The sequence below is a fragment of the Pogoniulus pusillus genome, chromosome 21, assembly GCF_015220805.1.
Source record: "Pogoniulus pusillus isolate bPogPus1 chromosome 21, bPogPus1.pri, whole genome shotgun sequence".
Taxonomy (NCBI): Eukaryota; Metazoa; Chordata; class Aves; order Piciformes; family Lybiidae; genus Pogoniulus; species Pogoniulus pusillus.
The window spans coordinates 2,409,115-2,425,453 of NC_087284.1; the positions used below are offsets into that span (position 1 = coordinate 2,409,115).

Here is a 16,339-nt window from a genome sequence, read left to right on the forward strand (position 1 = left end):
AGATGGCTAGTTGGGGTCTCATTACTACAGCATCTTCTGTCCAGTTGGTGTCTCTCATTACTGCTATACTTCCTGCCCCCAATGCCTCTTTGATCTCTCTCAGCATATTATGGAAACTGTTTCCACCATAATCAGATAATCAGAACTAAGGGCTTGCTGCTAAATTCATCCTATGCTGCTCTGAAATTCCACATCACAAGGACACTAGGACATAATGTCACAGTTAAGTTAGCTGACTGATAGGATTTGAGCCTAAGCTTGCTTTAACAGATACTACTACTCTACCATCAGCTTTAGTTGTGTTACGAGAAAAGTAAAGATCCAGCCTGTGGTCTTTGAGCCTCCCCTGCTAACTAAGGCTGAACACAGTTGAATGGGAGGAAGTTCTTCACAGAGAGAGTGATTTCCCATTGGAATGGGCTGCCCAGGGAGGTGGTGGAGGCACCGTCCCTGGAGGTGTTGAAGCAAAGCCTGGCTGAGGTACTTAGTGCCATGGTCTGGTTGACTGGCTAGGGCTGGGTGCTAGGTTGGCCTGGATGATCTTGGAGGTCTCTTCCAACCTGGTTGATTCTATGATTCTATGATTCAAAAACATGTCTTGTACCTGAAGGCACATCCTCAACACAGCTTAGGATATCACAGTACTGCTCCAAATTCAAGCACTAGCCAGAGTCCTTTGGAGGGCATCACTGGTCCCACCATGTCTCTTGCCATGCTGCCTCCATTAATTGCCACCATAATATAGCTGCTAGCAGCTCCCTGCATGTGCAGTAATATGTGTCTTTGTGGGAAGTGCAGCTGCTCTGCTGACCAGGTGTAAGCATGCACACACAATGTACGCAGCTGAAACACATACTGGTGACCTAACAGCAAACAGTGTACTGAGCCATAGTGAACCAGGAATTCAGGAGGTCTTTGGCTCAGCTATCCATGACCCAAAGCCTGGTTTTATGCAGAACAACTCTTGTCATCTTGGCTTACAGTTATAAAGAAAACACACTAAGCTGTGACAAACTATTTCAGGTAAAATGATGTAAGGTAGGAGAAATAAAAATTCAGGGAGAAGTGTAATTATTAAGTTGGTCTTTGTCACAGCTACCAACTTAAAGAAACACAAGAGGAAAAGAACCCCAAAAAGGAAGAAAGAGACCTGTCATAAAAACCCTTAAAAGCCTTAATGTGGAAATAAGTAAAAACCATAGTAAAAAGACCTCAAAAAAACCACACTGGAAAAGAGCAGCACTGAGGATTACCTGATGTGCACAAGCAGCAGAGGCTGCCACCTCCCCATGCAGCCCAGGGCTGTCTCTAGCCACCCTTCAGTGGCTGACTGGGGTGCTGAAGACCACATCCTGCATCAGGAATGGTGTGGCCAGCAGGAGCAGGGAGGTCATTCTGCCCCTGTACTCTGCACTGGTTAGACCACACCTTGAGTGCTGTGTTCAGTTCTGGGCCCCCCAGTTTAGGAGGGACATTGAGATGCTTGAGTGTGTCCAGAGAAGGGCGACGAGGCTGGGGAGAGGCCTTGAGCACAGCCCTACGAGGAGAGGCTGAGGGAGCTGGGATTGGTTAGCCTGGAGAAGAGGAGGCTCAGGGGAGACCTCATTGCTGTCTACAACTACCTGAGGGGTGGTTGTGGCCAGGAGGAGGTTGCTCTCTTCTCTCAGGTGGCCAGCACCAGAACAAGAGGACACAGCCTCAGGCTGTGCCAGGGGAAATTTAGGCTGGAGGTGAGGAGAAAGTTCTTCCCTGAGAGAGTCATTGGACACTGGAATGGGCTGCCCGGGGAGGTGGTGGAGTCGCCATCCCTGGAGCTGTTCAAGGCAGGATTGGACGTGGCACTTGGTGCCATGGTCTGGCCTTGAGCTCTGTGGTAAAGGGTTGGACTTGATGATCTGTGAGGTCTCTTCCAGCCTTGGTGATACTGGGATACTGTGATACATGAGGACATAAACTGTGAGATCAGTAGCTTGTTAGTCCTAGCTACTGTGGTATGAGGCAGCAGGAATTGCTGGGTGTAGCTAGTCTATGTGTGCCCTGCTTGCAGCACCTTGCATAGGGGAAGATGCCAGAGCAGAAGCATCTCAGTCCGAGAGTGCCTCAACTGAGACACAGAGCTGGAGCATATGGATGCTGTGCAAAGGCAGGGGGTGGCCACTATCAAGCATATGGGCTTCACACCCACTGAGTACTTTCTAACCTGGCTCAGGTCAGAGGAGATCTCCTTCCCTGACTGTCTCCAGCTGCAGCTGATGCAGCCAGACAGGGATTCAGCAGCTGCTGGGGAGACTGCCAGGCACTGGCTGCTATCACATGGACCTTCAGAGCTTGGAAGAGAAATGTGTGTGTTTCATCTACTCTTGGAATGAGAGTGTTTACATTAAATAGAAGGCTGCCCAAAAGACAGCACCTAAGCCCAAGTTATTTTGGCTGCAGCACTGGGGATGTTTTTTCCCATTAAAGCTGTTGTGTAGGTCACTGGTGCTATGGGGGGGGAATTCAGAGAAGTAAGACTAAAATCTGATCTACATTTTGATCTGCCCTGCTGTGGTCTTTATTTAGACCCATGCTCATGCTGTCCACTTTGCTTTCCATTCGACCAGCTGGCGCAGCAGGCTCAGGGAGCTGTGGCAGATGCTTGCACTGGAAGTGCTTTTCTACTCCCAGGTACTTTTTCTTTCCCATCCTCATGGGGAGATTGAAATTTAGTTCTTACCTCCCTCATGTGCTTGGCCTGCTTTGTTTCTCCTTTCCATTCTCTTGCACTATAACCAAGTAGATCAACTTCTGTCAGCACACTGAGATTCCCTAAATTGAGATCAATTCACAGATTAGTTACCTTCTGCTGTTCTGAGTCTAAAAGGTAGTTGCAGGGTTGGGGGGGGGGGGTGGGAATTACTGAATATAGAGAGACAACAAAAGATTACTTCTGAGTTTTCTCTGCAGGTAGTTGCTCCACCTGAAATCCAAATGATAAAACAGGGGTCAAAGAGGAGTGATCAGAGGACAATACTTACTGAAACAAGAGAAGGCATGGAAGGGTCAAGTCTGCACCACACAAACCTACCGTTTCACTAGCTGTGCTAAAAAGCAGTATAGCCTTCTGCAGTAGCCAAAAACAACAACGAGGAAAGACATGCTTTGCAGCAGCTTTGCTTTCACTTTTTGCCACACAGGACACACGAGTTGCTTGGTGGCTGTTGCCCAGGACCACACCTCATACTTTCCTAAAACAGGGACAAAAAGAGAGAGAGAATGAATCTTATCACTGCTTTATATTACTTATTTCTGTTTGTTTTCTTGCAAAAAGAAAAATCATCCAAGTACCACATTGCTTCACACAAACCAGAGAGCAGGACTGTGAAAGGCAAGCATATGTTTCCATCCTCTTTGACATCTTCATTGATGATCTGGATGAGGGCATCAAGTCAGTCATCAGCAAGTTTGCAGATGACACCAAGCTGGGGGCAGATGTGGCTGGGTTGGAGGGCAGAAGGGCTCTGCAGCAGGACCTTGACCGCCTGGACAGATGGGCAGAGTCCAAGGGGATGGTGTTCAATAGCTCCAAGTGCAGGGTGCTGCACTTTGGCCACAGCAACCCCATGCAGAGATACAGGCTGGGGTCGGAGTGGCTGGAGAGCAGCCAGACAGAGAGGGATCTGGGGGTACTGATTGATACCCACCTGAACATGAGCCAGCAGTGTGCCCAGGTGGCCAAGAGAGCCAGTGGCATCCTGGCCTGCATCAGGAATGGTGTGGTCAGCAGGAGCAGGGAAGTCATTCTGCCCCTGGACTCTGCACTGGTTAGACCACCCCTTGAGTACTGTGTTCAGTTCTAGGCCCCCCAGTTTAGGAGGGACATTGAGATGCTTGAGCGTGTCCAGAGAAGGGCAACGAGGCTGGGGAGAGGCCTTGAGCACAGCCCTACGAGGAGAGGCTGAGGGAGCTGGGATTGGTTAGCCTGGAGAAGAGGAGGCTCAGGGGAGACCTCATTGCTGTCTACAACTACCTGAGGGGAGGTTGTGGCCAGGAGGAGGTTGCTCTCTTCTCTCAGGTGGCCAGCACCAGAACAAGAGGACACAGCCTCAGGCTGTGCCAGGGGAAATTTAGGCTGGAGGTGAGGAGAAAGTTCTTCCCTGAGAGAGTCATTGGACACTGGAATGGGCTGCCCGGGGAGGTGGTGGAGTCGCCGTCCCTGGAGCTGTTCAAGGCAGGACTGGACGTGGCACTTGGTGCCATGGTCTGGCCTTGAGCTCTGTGGTAAAGGGTTGGACTTGATGATCTGTGAGGTCTCTTCCAACCCTGATGATACTGTGGTACTGTGATGTTTCTGTATTTATACACTGCTTTTTGCTGCACACAGGTCACTTTTCTAAGCAAAGGCTGGACACACCATTAAATTGGAGCCACAGCAAAAACGACATCAAAGCAAACGTTCAGTAACAACAAACATAAAGTTCATGGCTTTTCCTTTTGCTCCAGCACGTCCTGACCCACAGAACGCTGCCACCAGTGAGGTGCCGAGGCATTTGGCTACTCATGGGACATACCGAGGTGTGCCACATTCCAGGTTAGATGAGGGTGGCCTGTCCACCCATTGCTCATCATTGCCACTTGGTAGGGGGCACTACCGATCAGATGGCAGCCTGTGACCGCTACATGATACACAACTGCGGTCTGCGGGAAGCTGGTGGAGGCGAGGTCAGGGTACTGACGAGTTCACTCAGCTGCTAGCAGTGCAGTATGCTTTACTGAGGCAGCACAATGCCTTATATACTACTTTAGAAGAGGCGTGCACAATTGGTTTAGGGTTGGCACAAGTGGATGGTACAGATTGGCTCAGAGTTATGTGTACGGTGCAGATAGGTTGCCCTGTATCAAACCAACCTGCGGTGTCCACCCCAGGGGGCTGGCAGGCTCAGTCCCCTGCAGCTGTGTCCGCCCCAGGGGGCTGGCAGGCTCAGTCCCCTGCAGCTGTGTCTGCCCCAGGGGGCTGGCAGGCTCAGTCCCCTGCAGCTGTGTCTGCTCCAGGGGCTGGCAGGCTCAGTCCCCTGCAGCTGTGTCCGCCCCAGGGAACTGGCAGGCTCAGCCCCCCGCAGCTGTGTGTGGGGTTCTCATGGTTTACAGCTTGGTTTCCTGAGCCAGAGGCAGCCCCAAGGACACTTCCCAGCACGGGTTCTCATCTTTACCAGCTCACGTCCTGCTAGCGGGAGAATTCTCCCCCACATAATCATTACAAGACTTTAACCCCACTGCCTGCCTGGTCTATTGGCCACCATCTCCAGACACAGCCAAGATATGCCCAGCATAACCCCATGGAGGCACATGTCTAGTCTTCCAGCGGTGCAGCCCCTCCAGTACACCCCAGTAGCCATGAATCACGTGAGAAGAATTTGGGGGCATGAAGAGTTGACACTGGATGGAACGAGCAGGTGAAAGCAGCATCAACACTCCCCACTCCGGTCTCCTCGGGATTTAAACCACGCTGGTAGCCAGGGTCTCCGGGGCTGAGAAGCCCAGCAGGGATTTCCTAATCCCCTCGAAGTGGTCTATGTCCCGGGGTTAACCAGCGATAGAGAGCACATGTAGCACGCAGTATCAGTAGCACACAACAGCCATGTGAGGGCCAGACTTCAGCCAAGGCAAACCCCCTCTGGTAAGCATCAACTTTGCCCAGGAGAACTCCTGTGGGTGGGGAGGCACCAGATGGAAGGCCCAGTTCAGAACTGTAATGGGATGAATCTCGGAATGATTACACAATCATGACTCTCTTGTAAATCTCTCTGGCCCATCCAAGTCCATCAGGTCCTTCATCTAACAATGCACAGGCCCAACTATACCTTCCTGTGGGTGGAGGACCAAGGCATGTCCAGAAGAGTAGGCTCAGGGGAGACCTTATTGCTGTCTACAACTACCTGAGGGGAGGTTGTGGCCAGGAGGAGGCTGCTCTCTTCTCTCAGGTGGCCAGCACCAGAACAAGAGGACACAGCCTCAGGCTGCACCAGGGGAGATTTAGGCTGGAGGTGAGGAGAAAGTTCTTCCCTGAGAGAGTCATTGGACACTGGAATGGGCTGCCCGGGGAGGTGGTGGAGTCGCCGTCCCTGGAGCTGTTCAAGGCAGGACTGGACGTGGCACTTGGTGCCATGGTCTGGCCTTGAGCTCTGTGGTTGGACTTGATGATCTATGAGGTCTCTTCCAACCTTGGTGATACTGTGATACTGTGATCCTGTGATACTGTTAATTTGTTTCATCAAATCCTAGTATCAACGGGTTGGTGAGGCCTATGATAGGGTAGGAGCAAGCATGACTTCTGCTGGGGCGAGGAGCAGCTCAGGTACATGGCAGGGCATCCGATGGGACCAGCTGGGAGGTCTGATTGCTGTATGGACCCCAGACGTAACTATAGCCTGCTCTCTAGCTACTAGAGAGTCATAGTTACTTAGAGGGTGATTGATTGGCATTGGAATGGGCTGCCCAGGGAGGTGGTGGAGTCGCCATCCTTGGAGGTGTTGAAGCAAAGCCTGGCTGGGGCACTTAGTGCCATGGTCTAGTTGAGTGGGTAGGGCTGGGTGCTAGGTTAGACTGGATGAGCTTGGAGCTCTCTTCCAACCTGGTTGATTCTATTCTATTATTATTTTATTTTGCCAGCATTACTTTGTCACTAAGTCAAGGTTTTAAAGACCACAGGTTCTTCAATACTGTACTTTACAAAGAGGTCATTTAAGGCATTATTGGCAAAGCATCATGCAGCTGCCTGGGGAATTAACAGAACATTCCTGCCTCAATTTGGGTGAAGCTTAGGGTCAACTTAAAACTTCAGAGAAAGCTCTGGAGATCATCACAAAGGCAGTGCCCTCTGACTCTTCTTCACAGACATACAGAACCCTGGCACAGGCTGCCCAGGGCGGGTGTGGAGTCTCCCTCTCTGGAGATAATCAAACCCCACCTGGACACCTTCCTGTGTGATCTGGTATAGGTGATCCTGCTCTGGCAGGGGCGTTGGACTGGATCAGCTTTCAAGGTCCCTTCCAGCCACTGACATTCTGTGATTGTGTGATGTATCAGGGTATGTTTCTGTCACTCTCTTGTCATGACAGGCAGAGATGGGTGTGCTGGTCTGAGGCTAATGGGAATATTTTAATGAGAGATATTAGATCATTGGTTGTGAAAGTAATGCTGAAGTCTCCATCATTCATTGGTTTGCTGAGAGGGATAACAAAACCCAAAATGCAAACAGTTTGGCCCACTCTGGCCTGGGATACTACTCACCTCCTCCTCACTCCATTCTAATATCTTTCCACTAATCTTGGCTAACAGAAAACAACTTAAGCTTTGCTGGTTGTTTTGTTTGTCTGTCTGGGAAAGTAGAGGGAGAAAGAGAGGGTAGCTTTGAGCCCTTCTGGGCAGCTTTATTTGTCTGGGAAGGAGCTTGGATTTCTGAATTACTTCTAATTTGTATATATTGTAAATATATTGTGTATAAATGCTTGTAAATCTTGCTTTGCTGTAATTACACCTTCATCTTACTTCCAAGTCATCTGAGCTTGGAATCACAATATCCCAGTATCACCAAGGTTGGAAGAGACCTCACAGATCATCAAGTCCAACCCTTTACCACAGAGCTCAAGGCCAGACCATGGCACCAAGTGCCACGTCCAGTCCTGCCTTGAACAGCTCCAGGGACGGCGACTCCACCACCTCCCCGGGCAGCCCATTCCAGTGTCCAATGACTCTCTCAGGGAAGAACTTTCTCCTCACCTCCAGCCTAAATCTCCCCTGGCACAGCCTGAGGCTGTGTCCTCTCGTTCTGGTGCTGGCCACCTGAGAGAAGAGAGCAACCTCCTCCTGGCCACAACCTCCCCTCAGGTAGTTGTAGGCAGCAATAAGGTCTGCCCTGAGCCTCCTCTTCTCCAGGCTAATTAATATGGGGGGGGGGGAGGGAATGGGGGGAAGTTCCTAACCCACCACAATAGGGAAGGCTTTGGTTGTTCTTTGTCGACAGAAAAACCTAGATTTGGAGACTGAATAGTTGGCAAAGGCAGCATCTGTGCCCCAAGTGAGAAATTTATCCTCCAGCTGAAATCTGAGTATGGGAATTCCCATGGGCTGTGATCAACAGCTGCTCTATTACTAACTTATTTATTGAATTGGTACAAAACTTGTAAGAGCTGTATGAGAATTCAACTCTTTATAAAGGAATCCCCAGAGAAGGCTGCAGAGATGCTTCTCCAGAGAGTCCAGCATAGCTTTATGGCAGGTGAACTTTTGCCCCTTCTGGCTTTAACAGGAAAGGTAAGAGAGGCTTAAGTTTCCCAGTAAGTTAAGCCTGTGCACTGTGGACAACTATGCAGTTAAGAGTTATAAATGAATCCCAACCTTGGCAACAAGATAAACAGCTACACCTGCATTTTTACAACCACCACTGCATGTATATAGAGCACTGCTGACATTTAGCCCTTTCCAATACTCTATTGTTTGAAAAAGTTTTATCACAGTATCACCAAGGTTGGAAGAGACCTCACAGATCATCAAGTCCAACCCTTTACCACAGAGCTCAAGGCCAGACCATGGCACCAAGTGCCACGTCCAGTCCTGCCTTGAACAGCTCCAGGGACGGCGACTCCACCACCTCCCCGGGCAGCCCATTCCAGTGTCCAATGACTCTCTCAGGGAAGAACTTTCTCCTCACCTCCAGCCTAAATCTCCCCTGGCGCAGCCTGAGGCTGTGTCCTCTTGTTCTGGTGCTGGCCACCTGAGAGAAGAGAGCAACCTCCTCCTGGCCACAACCTCCCTTCAGATAGTTATGACAGGATGTCACATGTAAATTGTCTGGAGACAAGACCCAGAACTCATCTCTCCCACAAGCAAAAGTCAAGTCAAGAGCTGTAAATGAAAAGGTGTTAATAGACTTGAAAGAGGTAATCAGAGAAGCTTTTGAGGTGCTAGTTCCCATTTACACAGAACCTGTATGCTGTGGACATGCAAGACAACAGATGGGTCTTCTGCCAGCCTTCTGCTCGTGGGCAGCACTAATGTATACACTGACACACACTGAGTGGGAAAGAAACAAGGCATGCACTCACATGTAACCAAAAAGACCAATAATCTGAAGCTGCAGGAAAGATCTGTGGGTGATGTCAAGCAGCAGGCAGCTCAAAGGTTTGACAATGGAAACACCATGACACTCCCATTACAGCACACACACACACCTGTGGCTGATGGACACCAATAGACACGGTCTCAATAAGCACCCAAGCTGCTACCTAGAGAACAACAATGGAGAATGAGTAACAGATGACAGTCATAGAATCACAGAATCAAAGAACCAACCAGGTTGGAAGAGACCTCCAAGCTCAGCCAGTCCAACCTAGCACCCAGCCCTGTCCAGTCAACCAGACCATGGCACTAAGTGCCCCAGCCAGGCTTTGCTTCAACACCTCCAGGCACAGCAACTCCACCACCTCCCTGGGCAGCCCATTCCAATGCCAATCACTCTCTCTGCCAACAGCTTCCTCCTAACATCCAGCCTAGACCTCCCCTGGCACAACCTGAGACTGTGTCCCCTTGTTCTGTTGCTGCTTGCCTGGCAGAAGAGACCAACCCCACCTGGCTACAGCCTCCCTTCAGGTAGTTGTAGACAGCAGTGAGGTCACCCCTGAGCCTCCTCTTCTCCAGTCCTGGCAGGACCAAGCCACCTTCATTTTTTCTCTTAAGACAAAGGCATCAGCACTGAAAAACCTTCACTAGACTGTAAATAACTGAAGCCTCTGCTAACTAGAACAGACCCTGAACACTTACAAATGATGTTCAACCTGTGCATCAGTGTCTATTCTGGATTTACACTGTCACGCTGTTGCATGAAAATCAGTGATTATTCAAATGAAATTCACTAACAGCAATACGAGCACACAGTGTATCAAAAAGAAGATGCAGCAGACTCACTTTGTAAGTTAGAATGAATGCATGACCCTTCTTCTGATTCTGAACAGACCAAGACTACTAAAACTGAGAGCCTGTCCATCTGTTACAGTGACAACCTTTCCTTTACAAAGTACCAGAAATACAAGAGGATGCGAAACTGCTTCCTCACACCCTTTGGCCATTTACAGGCAAATGGGTTCAGAGGTGTGTATCAGCTTAAGCTGAACAAGTAATCTCCTGGAAAAAAATATTCTGGTGGCATTATTCCTGAGAAAAAGATCTACTGGATCCCACCAACCCCCCTGCCAAGGCATAGGAGTCCAGTTCTGTCCCCCCAGCCCCGGTTCAAGAGATACGTGGAACTGCTTAAGAGAGTCCAGTGCAGAGCCACAAAGATGATTAAGAGAATGGAACAGAAGAACAGCTCTCTTCTGAGGAGAGACTGAGGGAGCTGGGGCTCTTTAGCTTGGAGAAGAGGAGACTAAGGGCTGACTTCATGAATGTTGTGATGGTTTGGGTGTTCCCTACACCACCACACTTTAGAAATCGCCCAGACTAGACTCAGACAGCTCTGGAAATATGAATGAAGCTATTTATTTACAGCTGGCACAATATACAAGCAGCTATTTACAGTATATACAGTTATAGACAGAAATAGACAAGGGAAAAGGTGATACAGAAACACAACTCCCCTCCCAGAAACCTGAGTGCCCAGGAGGGGCTCTCAACCACCCCTGCACCTTCCCCCTGCCCCTCTCAACCTTACCCCAGTCCCAAGGCAGAATGGAGGTTCAGCCAGGGAGTTAGGAAGCAAAGTGGGATAGCCCAAAATGAGGGGTGAGGTTAGAGAGTGAGATGCAGCTCAGCCAGCAGCCCAAGCCAGAGTGGTTACCTATGTTTTGCTTTTCTTGTTCCCATAGATCTCAGCAGGCCTATGAGCGAAGCAGCCATCACCACTGTTTCCTTTCACAGCCTGTAACCTAGTTCCTCTCACCAAAAGGCTCTAGCCTGCTTCAAACCAGCACACATGTAAAAGGTGAGTGCCAGAAGGCTGGAGCCAGGCTCTGCTGGGTGATGCTCAATGAGAGGACAAGGGGCAATGGGTGGAAGCTGAGGCACAACAAGTTTCATTTGTATGTGAGAAGGAATTTTTTCCTTGTCAGGGTGACAGAACCCTGGCACAGGCTGCCCAGGGGGGTTGTGGAGTCTCCCTCTCCAGAGATATTCAAAACCCACCTGGACACCTTCCTGTGTGATCTGGTATAGGAGATCCTTCTCTGGCAGGGGGCTGGGCTGGATGAGCTTTCGAGGTCCCTTCCAGTCCCTGCCCTTCTGTGATTCTTTGATCCTGTAATTGTTCACAGGCTCACAGGATGCTAGGGGTTGGAAGGGACCCAAGCAGATCATTGAGTCCAACCTCCCTGCCAGAGCAGGACAATCCTATCTAACAGAGAGCACAGAGGAACACATCCAGACAGGCTTTGAAAGGCTCCAGAGAAGGAGACTCCACAACCTCTCTGGGCAGCCTGTGCCAGTGCTCTGGGACCCTTACAGTAAAGAAGTTCCCCCTTGTGTTGAGGCAGAACCTCCTGTGCTGCAGCTTACACCCACTGCTCCTTGTCCTATCCCAGGCAGCAGTGAGCAGAGCCTGTCCCCCTGCTCCTGGCAGCCCTCAGGTGTTTATAAATATTGATCCAATCCCCTCTCAGTCTTCTCTTCTCCAGACTAAGCAGCCCCAGGTCCCTCAGCCTCTCCTCATCAGGCAGTGCCCTCCAGTCCCCTCATCATCCTCATGGCCCTCCGCTGGACCCTCTCCAGCAGATCCCTGTCCCTCTGCAACTGGGCAGCCCAAAACTGAACACAGGGTTCAAGATGAGGTCTCAGCAGGGCATAGTAGAGGGGCAGGAGAACCTCCCTTGATCTGCTGGACACTCCTCCTAATACAGCCCAGGATCCCATTGGCCTTCTTGGCCACAAGGGCACATTGCTGTGCCATGGGTAACTTGTTAGCCACCAGCACCCCCAGGTCCCTCTCCACAGGGCTGCTCTCCAGCAGTCACCTCCCAGCCTGTACTGTTGCAGTTCATTCTTCCTCCCCAGGTGCAGGACTCTGCACTTGTCCTTGTTGAACCTCATCTGGTTCCTCTGTGCCCAGCTCTCAGCCTGCCCAGGTCTCTCTGGATGGCAGCACAGCCTTTGGCTGTCTCAGCCAAGCCTCCCAGCTGCGTGTTGTCACCAAACCTGCTGAGCAGAGTTCTTCAAGGAGTGCTGGGATGCACTGACTGATTTCAGTCAGAACCAGAAACTGCTGTCAGAGAACACGAGATAACCAAACATTGTTCATCCATTTCTACCTCATATGGGAGACTTTACCAGTTGGTATTTCCCTAAGAGAAGCCTAATGAGAAATAGGAAAACCTGCAAACAAGCCCTCTGGAGTACTTTTGCTACACTTGTATTACAGCATGCCCTAGGCTCGGTAAATTTTCCCTCCAGTCACTGGAAAGCTGATGTTCAAACAGCACTTTGTCATTCAGTTACTACTTTCAGTGCTTATGCCACACTTAGAAATGTAATTGCCTTTTTTTTTCCCCCCCAGCCAAGTAATTGACATTTCGAAGTGGCAGCTGAATCACAAAGTGCTGATGGTAAAAATACAGGATGAACAAGATGTGAATTAAAGAAGGCAGCTCAAAATAGACCTTTCCACCCCCTCCCTCCCCCTTCCAAAATTCTTCAGAACTCAAAGAGCAATTAAATTAACAACACACTGGCAGTGGGAGTAAATTACCCACAGTCCATGGACATAATTAATCCTGCTCCTCAGTAGATGGTGACAATCCATGAGCGCTGTGAACAACCGCTCTGATTGCATCTTTCTGAAGACTTACTGCAAGCATTCCCTCCCACACAGGGAAAGGGAGCCCTGAGACTTCTCACACAGCTTCTGGCAGAAATCTGGATGAAGAGAGGCTGAACAGCACTGAAGCAGGAGCTGATAGCAGCGTTTATCTTACAGCGCACGCAGTACATGCCAGGGTTTTTTAATGCCACATCAACTTCCTGCTAGGGCCAAACCTTCAGCTTTTACCCTCCAACCCCAAAGCTGGCAGGAGAGACAGCTGAAAAAAACACCAGAAAAACAGATGAGTAAGACACCTGCAATATCTCCTTCTTTCACGAGTAACTCACCAAGGGTCTCTGAAGGATTAGCTCCACATTGGAGTTCCTCGCCACTCTTTTTGGAGGCTGCCACCTCAAATGTGTAACTGCTGTCTACAACTACCTGCAGGGAGGCTGTAGCCAGGTGGGGTTGGGCTCTTCTGCCAGGCAGCCAGCAACAGAAGAAGGGGACACAGCCTCAAGTTGTGCTGGGTAGGTCTAGGCTGGATGTTGTTAGGAAGTTGTGGGCAGAGAGGGTGATTGGCATTGGAATGGGCTGCCCAGGGAGGTGGTGGAGTCTCTGTCCCTGGAGGTGTTGAAGCAAAGCCTGGCTGAGGCACTTAGTGCCATGGTCTGGTTGATTGTTGAGGGCTGGGTGCTAGGTTGGACTGGCTGAGCTTGGAGCTCTCTTCCAACCTGGCTGATTCTACGATTCTAAGATAAAATATAAGAGGTCAGCTCCAGAACTAGCTAGAAGCACTGTACATAGCAGGGGAGGACAACCCAATATTCCAGTGTATCCAATGCCACATTCACCCGTTCAGTTCTTCTCTGCCCTTGCTGCAACCAGGCCATCAGGAAGATAACAGACTGTCTCTCAAAAGAAAAAGCTGCCTGCATGACTTCTTTTCAGGACATTCCTCTCCACAGCCTTTCTGGTACTGAATGCAGGCCACTGTACTTTCTACCATGAAATGGCCAAGTGTGCTAGTTTGAAGCTAGCCAGAATGTTTTGGTGAGAAGAATTAGGCTGTGCAAAGGAAACAATGGTGATGGCTGCTGCACTCATAGGCTTGCTGAGGTGGGTAAGAACAAGAACACAAACATAGATAAGGGAGTCTCTCTGCCTTTTGGGCTGCACTTCTCTCTCTCTAACCTAACTTGCTGCCTGATTAATCCATCTGCTTCCTAACCCCCCTGCCTGACCCTCCAAACTCACCTTGAACATAAGGCAAAGTCTGGGGTAAGGTAGAAGGGTGGGAGAAGGTGGAACTGTGGTTGGGAGCCCCTCCTGGGGACTCTGGTTTCTGGGAGGGCTGCTGTGTTTCTGTATTACTTTTTAACTTGTCTGTTTCTGTCTCTAGCTGTAGATATTGTAAATATCTGCTTGTGTGTTGTGCTGAGGCCTGGAACACGAACCCTGTGAGGAGAGGCTGAGGGAGCTGGGGGTGTGCAGTCTGCAGAAGAGGAGGCTCAGGGCAGAGCTCATTGCTGTCTACAACTACCTGAAGGGAGGCTGTAGCCAGGTGGGGTTGGGCTCTTCTGCCAGACAAGCAGCAACAGAACAAGGGGACAGAGTCTCAAGTTGTGCCAGGGCAGGTCTAGGCTGGATGTTAGGAGGAAGTTGTTGGCAGAGAGAGTGATTGGCATTGGAATGGGCTGCCCAGGGAGGTGGTGGAGTCACCATGCCTGGAGGTGTTGAAGCAAAGCCTGGCTGAGGCACTTAGTGCCATGGTCTGGTTGATTGGCCAGGGCTGGGTGCTAGGTTGGACTGGATGAGTTTGGAGGTCTCTTTCAACCTGACTGATTCTAAGATTCTAAGCTGTAAATATAGCTTCATTCTTCAATTTCCAGGGGCTGAGTCTAGTCTGGGTGATTTTTCTTAAGTGTGGGGTGGCAGGGAGCACCCAAGCCATCACACCAAGCTTCACACCCCTGTCATATAAAACACTGTGTTCCTAGCTCCTGAAAAGCAGTTATCCCCTCCTTCAAAGACAGTCATTTGGGATCCCTCTATTCCAACCCTTCTGCTGCCCACCCATACCCCTCTGTGCTGGTTTGAGGCTACTTGGAATATTTTAATGAGAGAAATCAGATTATTGTCTGTGAATAGAAAATGTAGTGATGTCTAAATTACCCATTCACTCTGCTGGGTCATATGAAAGCAAGGACACAAACACAGGTGAGACAGAACCTGCCTGGCTATTGCCATATTGCTGTCTGCAACTACCTGAGGGGTGGTTGTGGCCAGGAGGAGGTTGCTCTCTTCTCTCAGGTGGCCAGCACCAGAACAAGAGGACACAGCCTCAGGCTGTGCCAGGGGAGATTTAGGCTGGAGGTGAGGAGAAAGTTCTTCCCTGAGAGAGTCATTGGACACTGGAATGGGCTGCCCGGGGAGGTGGTGGAGTCGCCGTCCCTGGAGCTGTTCAAGGCAGGATTGGACGTGGCACTTGGTGCCATGGTCTGGCCTTGAGCTCTGTGCTAAAGGGTTGGACTGGATGATCTGTGAGGTCTCTTCCAACCTTGGTGGTACTGGGATACTGTGATACTGTGATAATGTGTGATACTGTGGTTGGAAGAGACCTCCAAGATCATCCAGTCCAACCTAGCACCCAGCCCTGGCCAATCAACCAGACCATGGCACTAAGTGCCTCAGCCAGGCTTTTCTGGAACTTCTCCAGGGACAGGGACTCCACCACCTCCCTGGGCAGCCCATTCCAATGCCAATCACTCTCTCTGCCAACAACTTCCTCCTAACATCCAGCCTAGACCTCCCCTGGCACAACTTGAGACTATGTCCCCTTGTGCTGTTGCTGCATGCCTGGCAGAAGAGCCCAACCCCACCTGGCTGCAGCCTCCCTGCAGGGAGCTGTAGGCAGTTATACTGCCTAGCCTGTCAGCTAAATTTAAGTGTAAGACAACGTTCAGCCCAAAGGACATTTCCTTGGTCTGTAAAGAACTAATTTCAACCAGGCATTCTGAGAGTTGCATTTGCAAATAAATAATCCAGGAGCAAACATGAGCAGTATTGGGGACAACTCAACATGCAACTCAACAGCTAACGTAACCCTTAGAGTGGGCTTCCTTCAGGTAACAGATACTCTGCACTTACCTATGGGCTTTTTGAAGTGCACAGGCATTAAATGAATTCTGGATGAGGGTGGATTTTTTTCCCCCCACATTAAAAAAGAAACAACCCAGCGCAGGAGGAGGAATTTCAGAGGCTCCTTCATTAAAAGGAGGTTATTTTAGTTTTTCATTGTTGTTCACTCATGCTTAGGAATAAGATCTTTGAAGAGACACTTGGTTTTTGCATATTGTTCTGGACTGAAAAACCTGTGAAGGTTTCTCTCCTTTTTTTTCTTGCATAAATGGAAGTGTACTCAAGCTTCATTAATCTGAAGGTCCTGGGTGAAGCACCCTGGGCCTTAGGAAAAGGAAGCTGAATTATGCAGGAGCTCAAGAACTGAATTTTCCTTTTCTCCTTGTATGGATTTGGGGACAAGGAAATTGAACGTGCAGGCTAAGGGGTGTG

At 49.9% G+C, this 16,339-nt stretch overlaps 1 protein-coding gene across 1 annotated transcript in view; it reads right to left on the bottom strand.

The window, feature by feature from the left end:
* OTULINL (OTU deubiquitinase with linear linkage specificity like) overlaps nucleotides 1-16,339 on the bottom strand; it is a 49,377-nt gene that overhangs the window by 20,132 nt on the left and 12,906 nt on the right. Inside the window, exons 2-4 of the mRNA XM_064160781.1 lie at nucleotides 3,068-3,227; nucleotides 2,928-2,959; nucleotides 2,717-2,808 (exon numbers count right to left, since the gene is read on the bottom strand). Of these exons, the coding sequence (XP_064016851.1) occupies nucleotides 2,717-2,808; nucleotides 2,928-2,959; nucleotides 3,068-3,227 (284 nt within the window). The remainder of the gene's footprint in view (nucleotides 1-2,716; nucleotides 2,809-2,927; nucleotides 2,960-3,067; nucleotides 3,228-16,339) is intronic.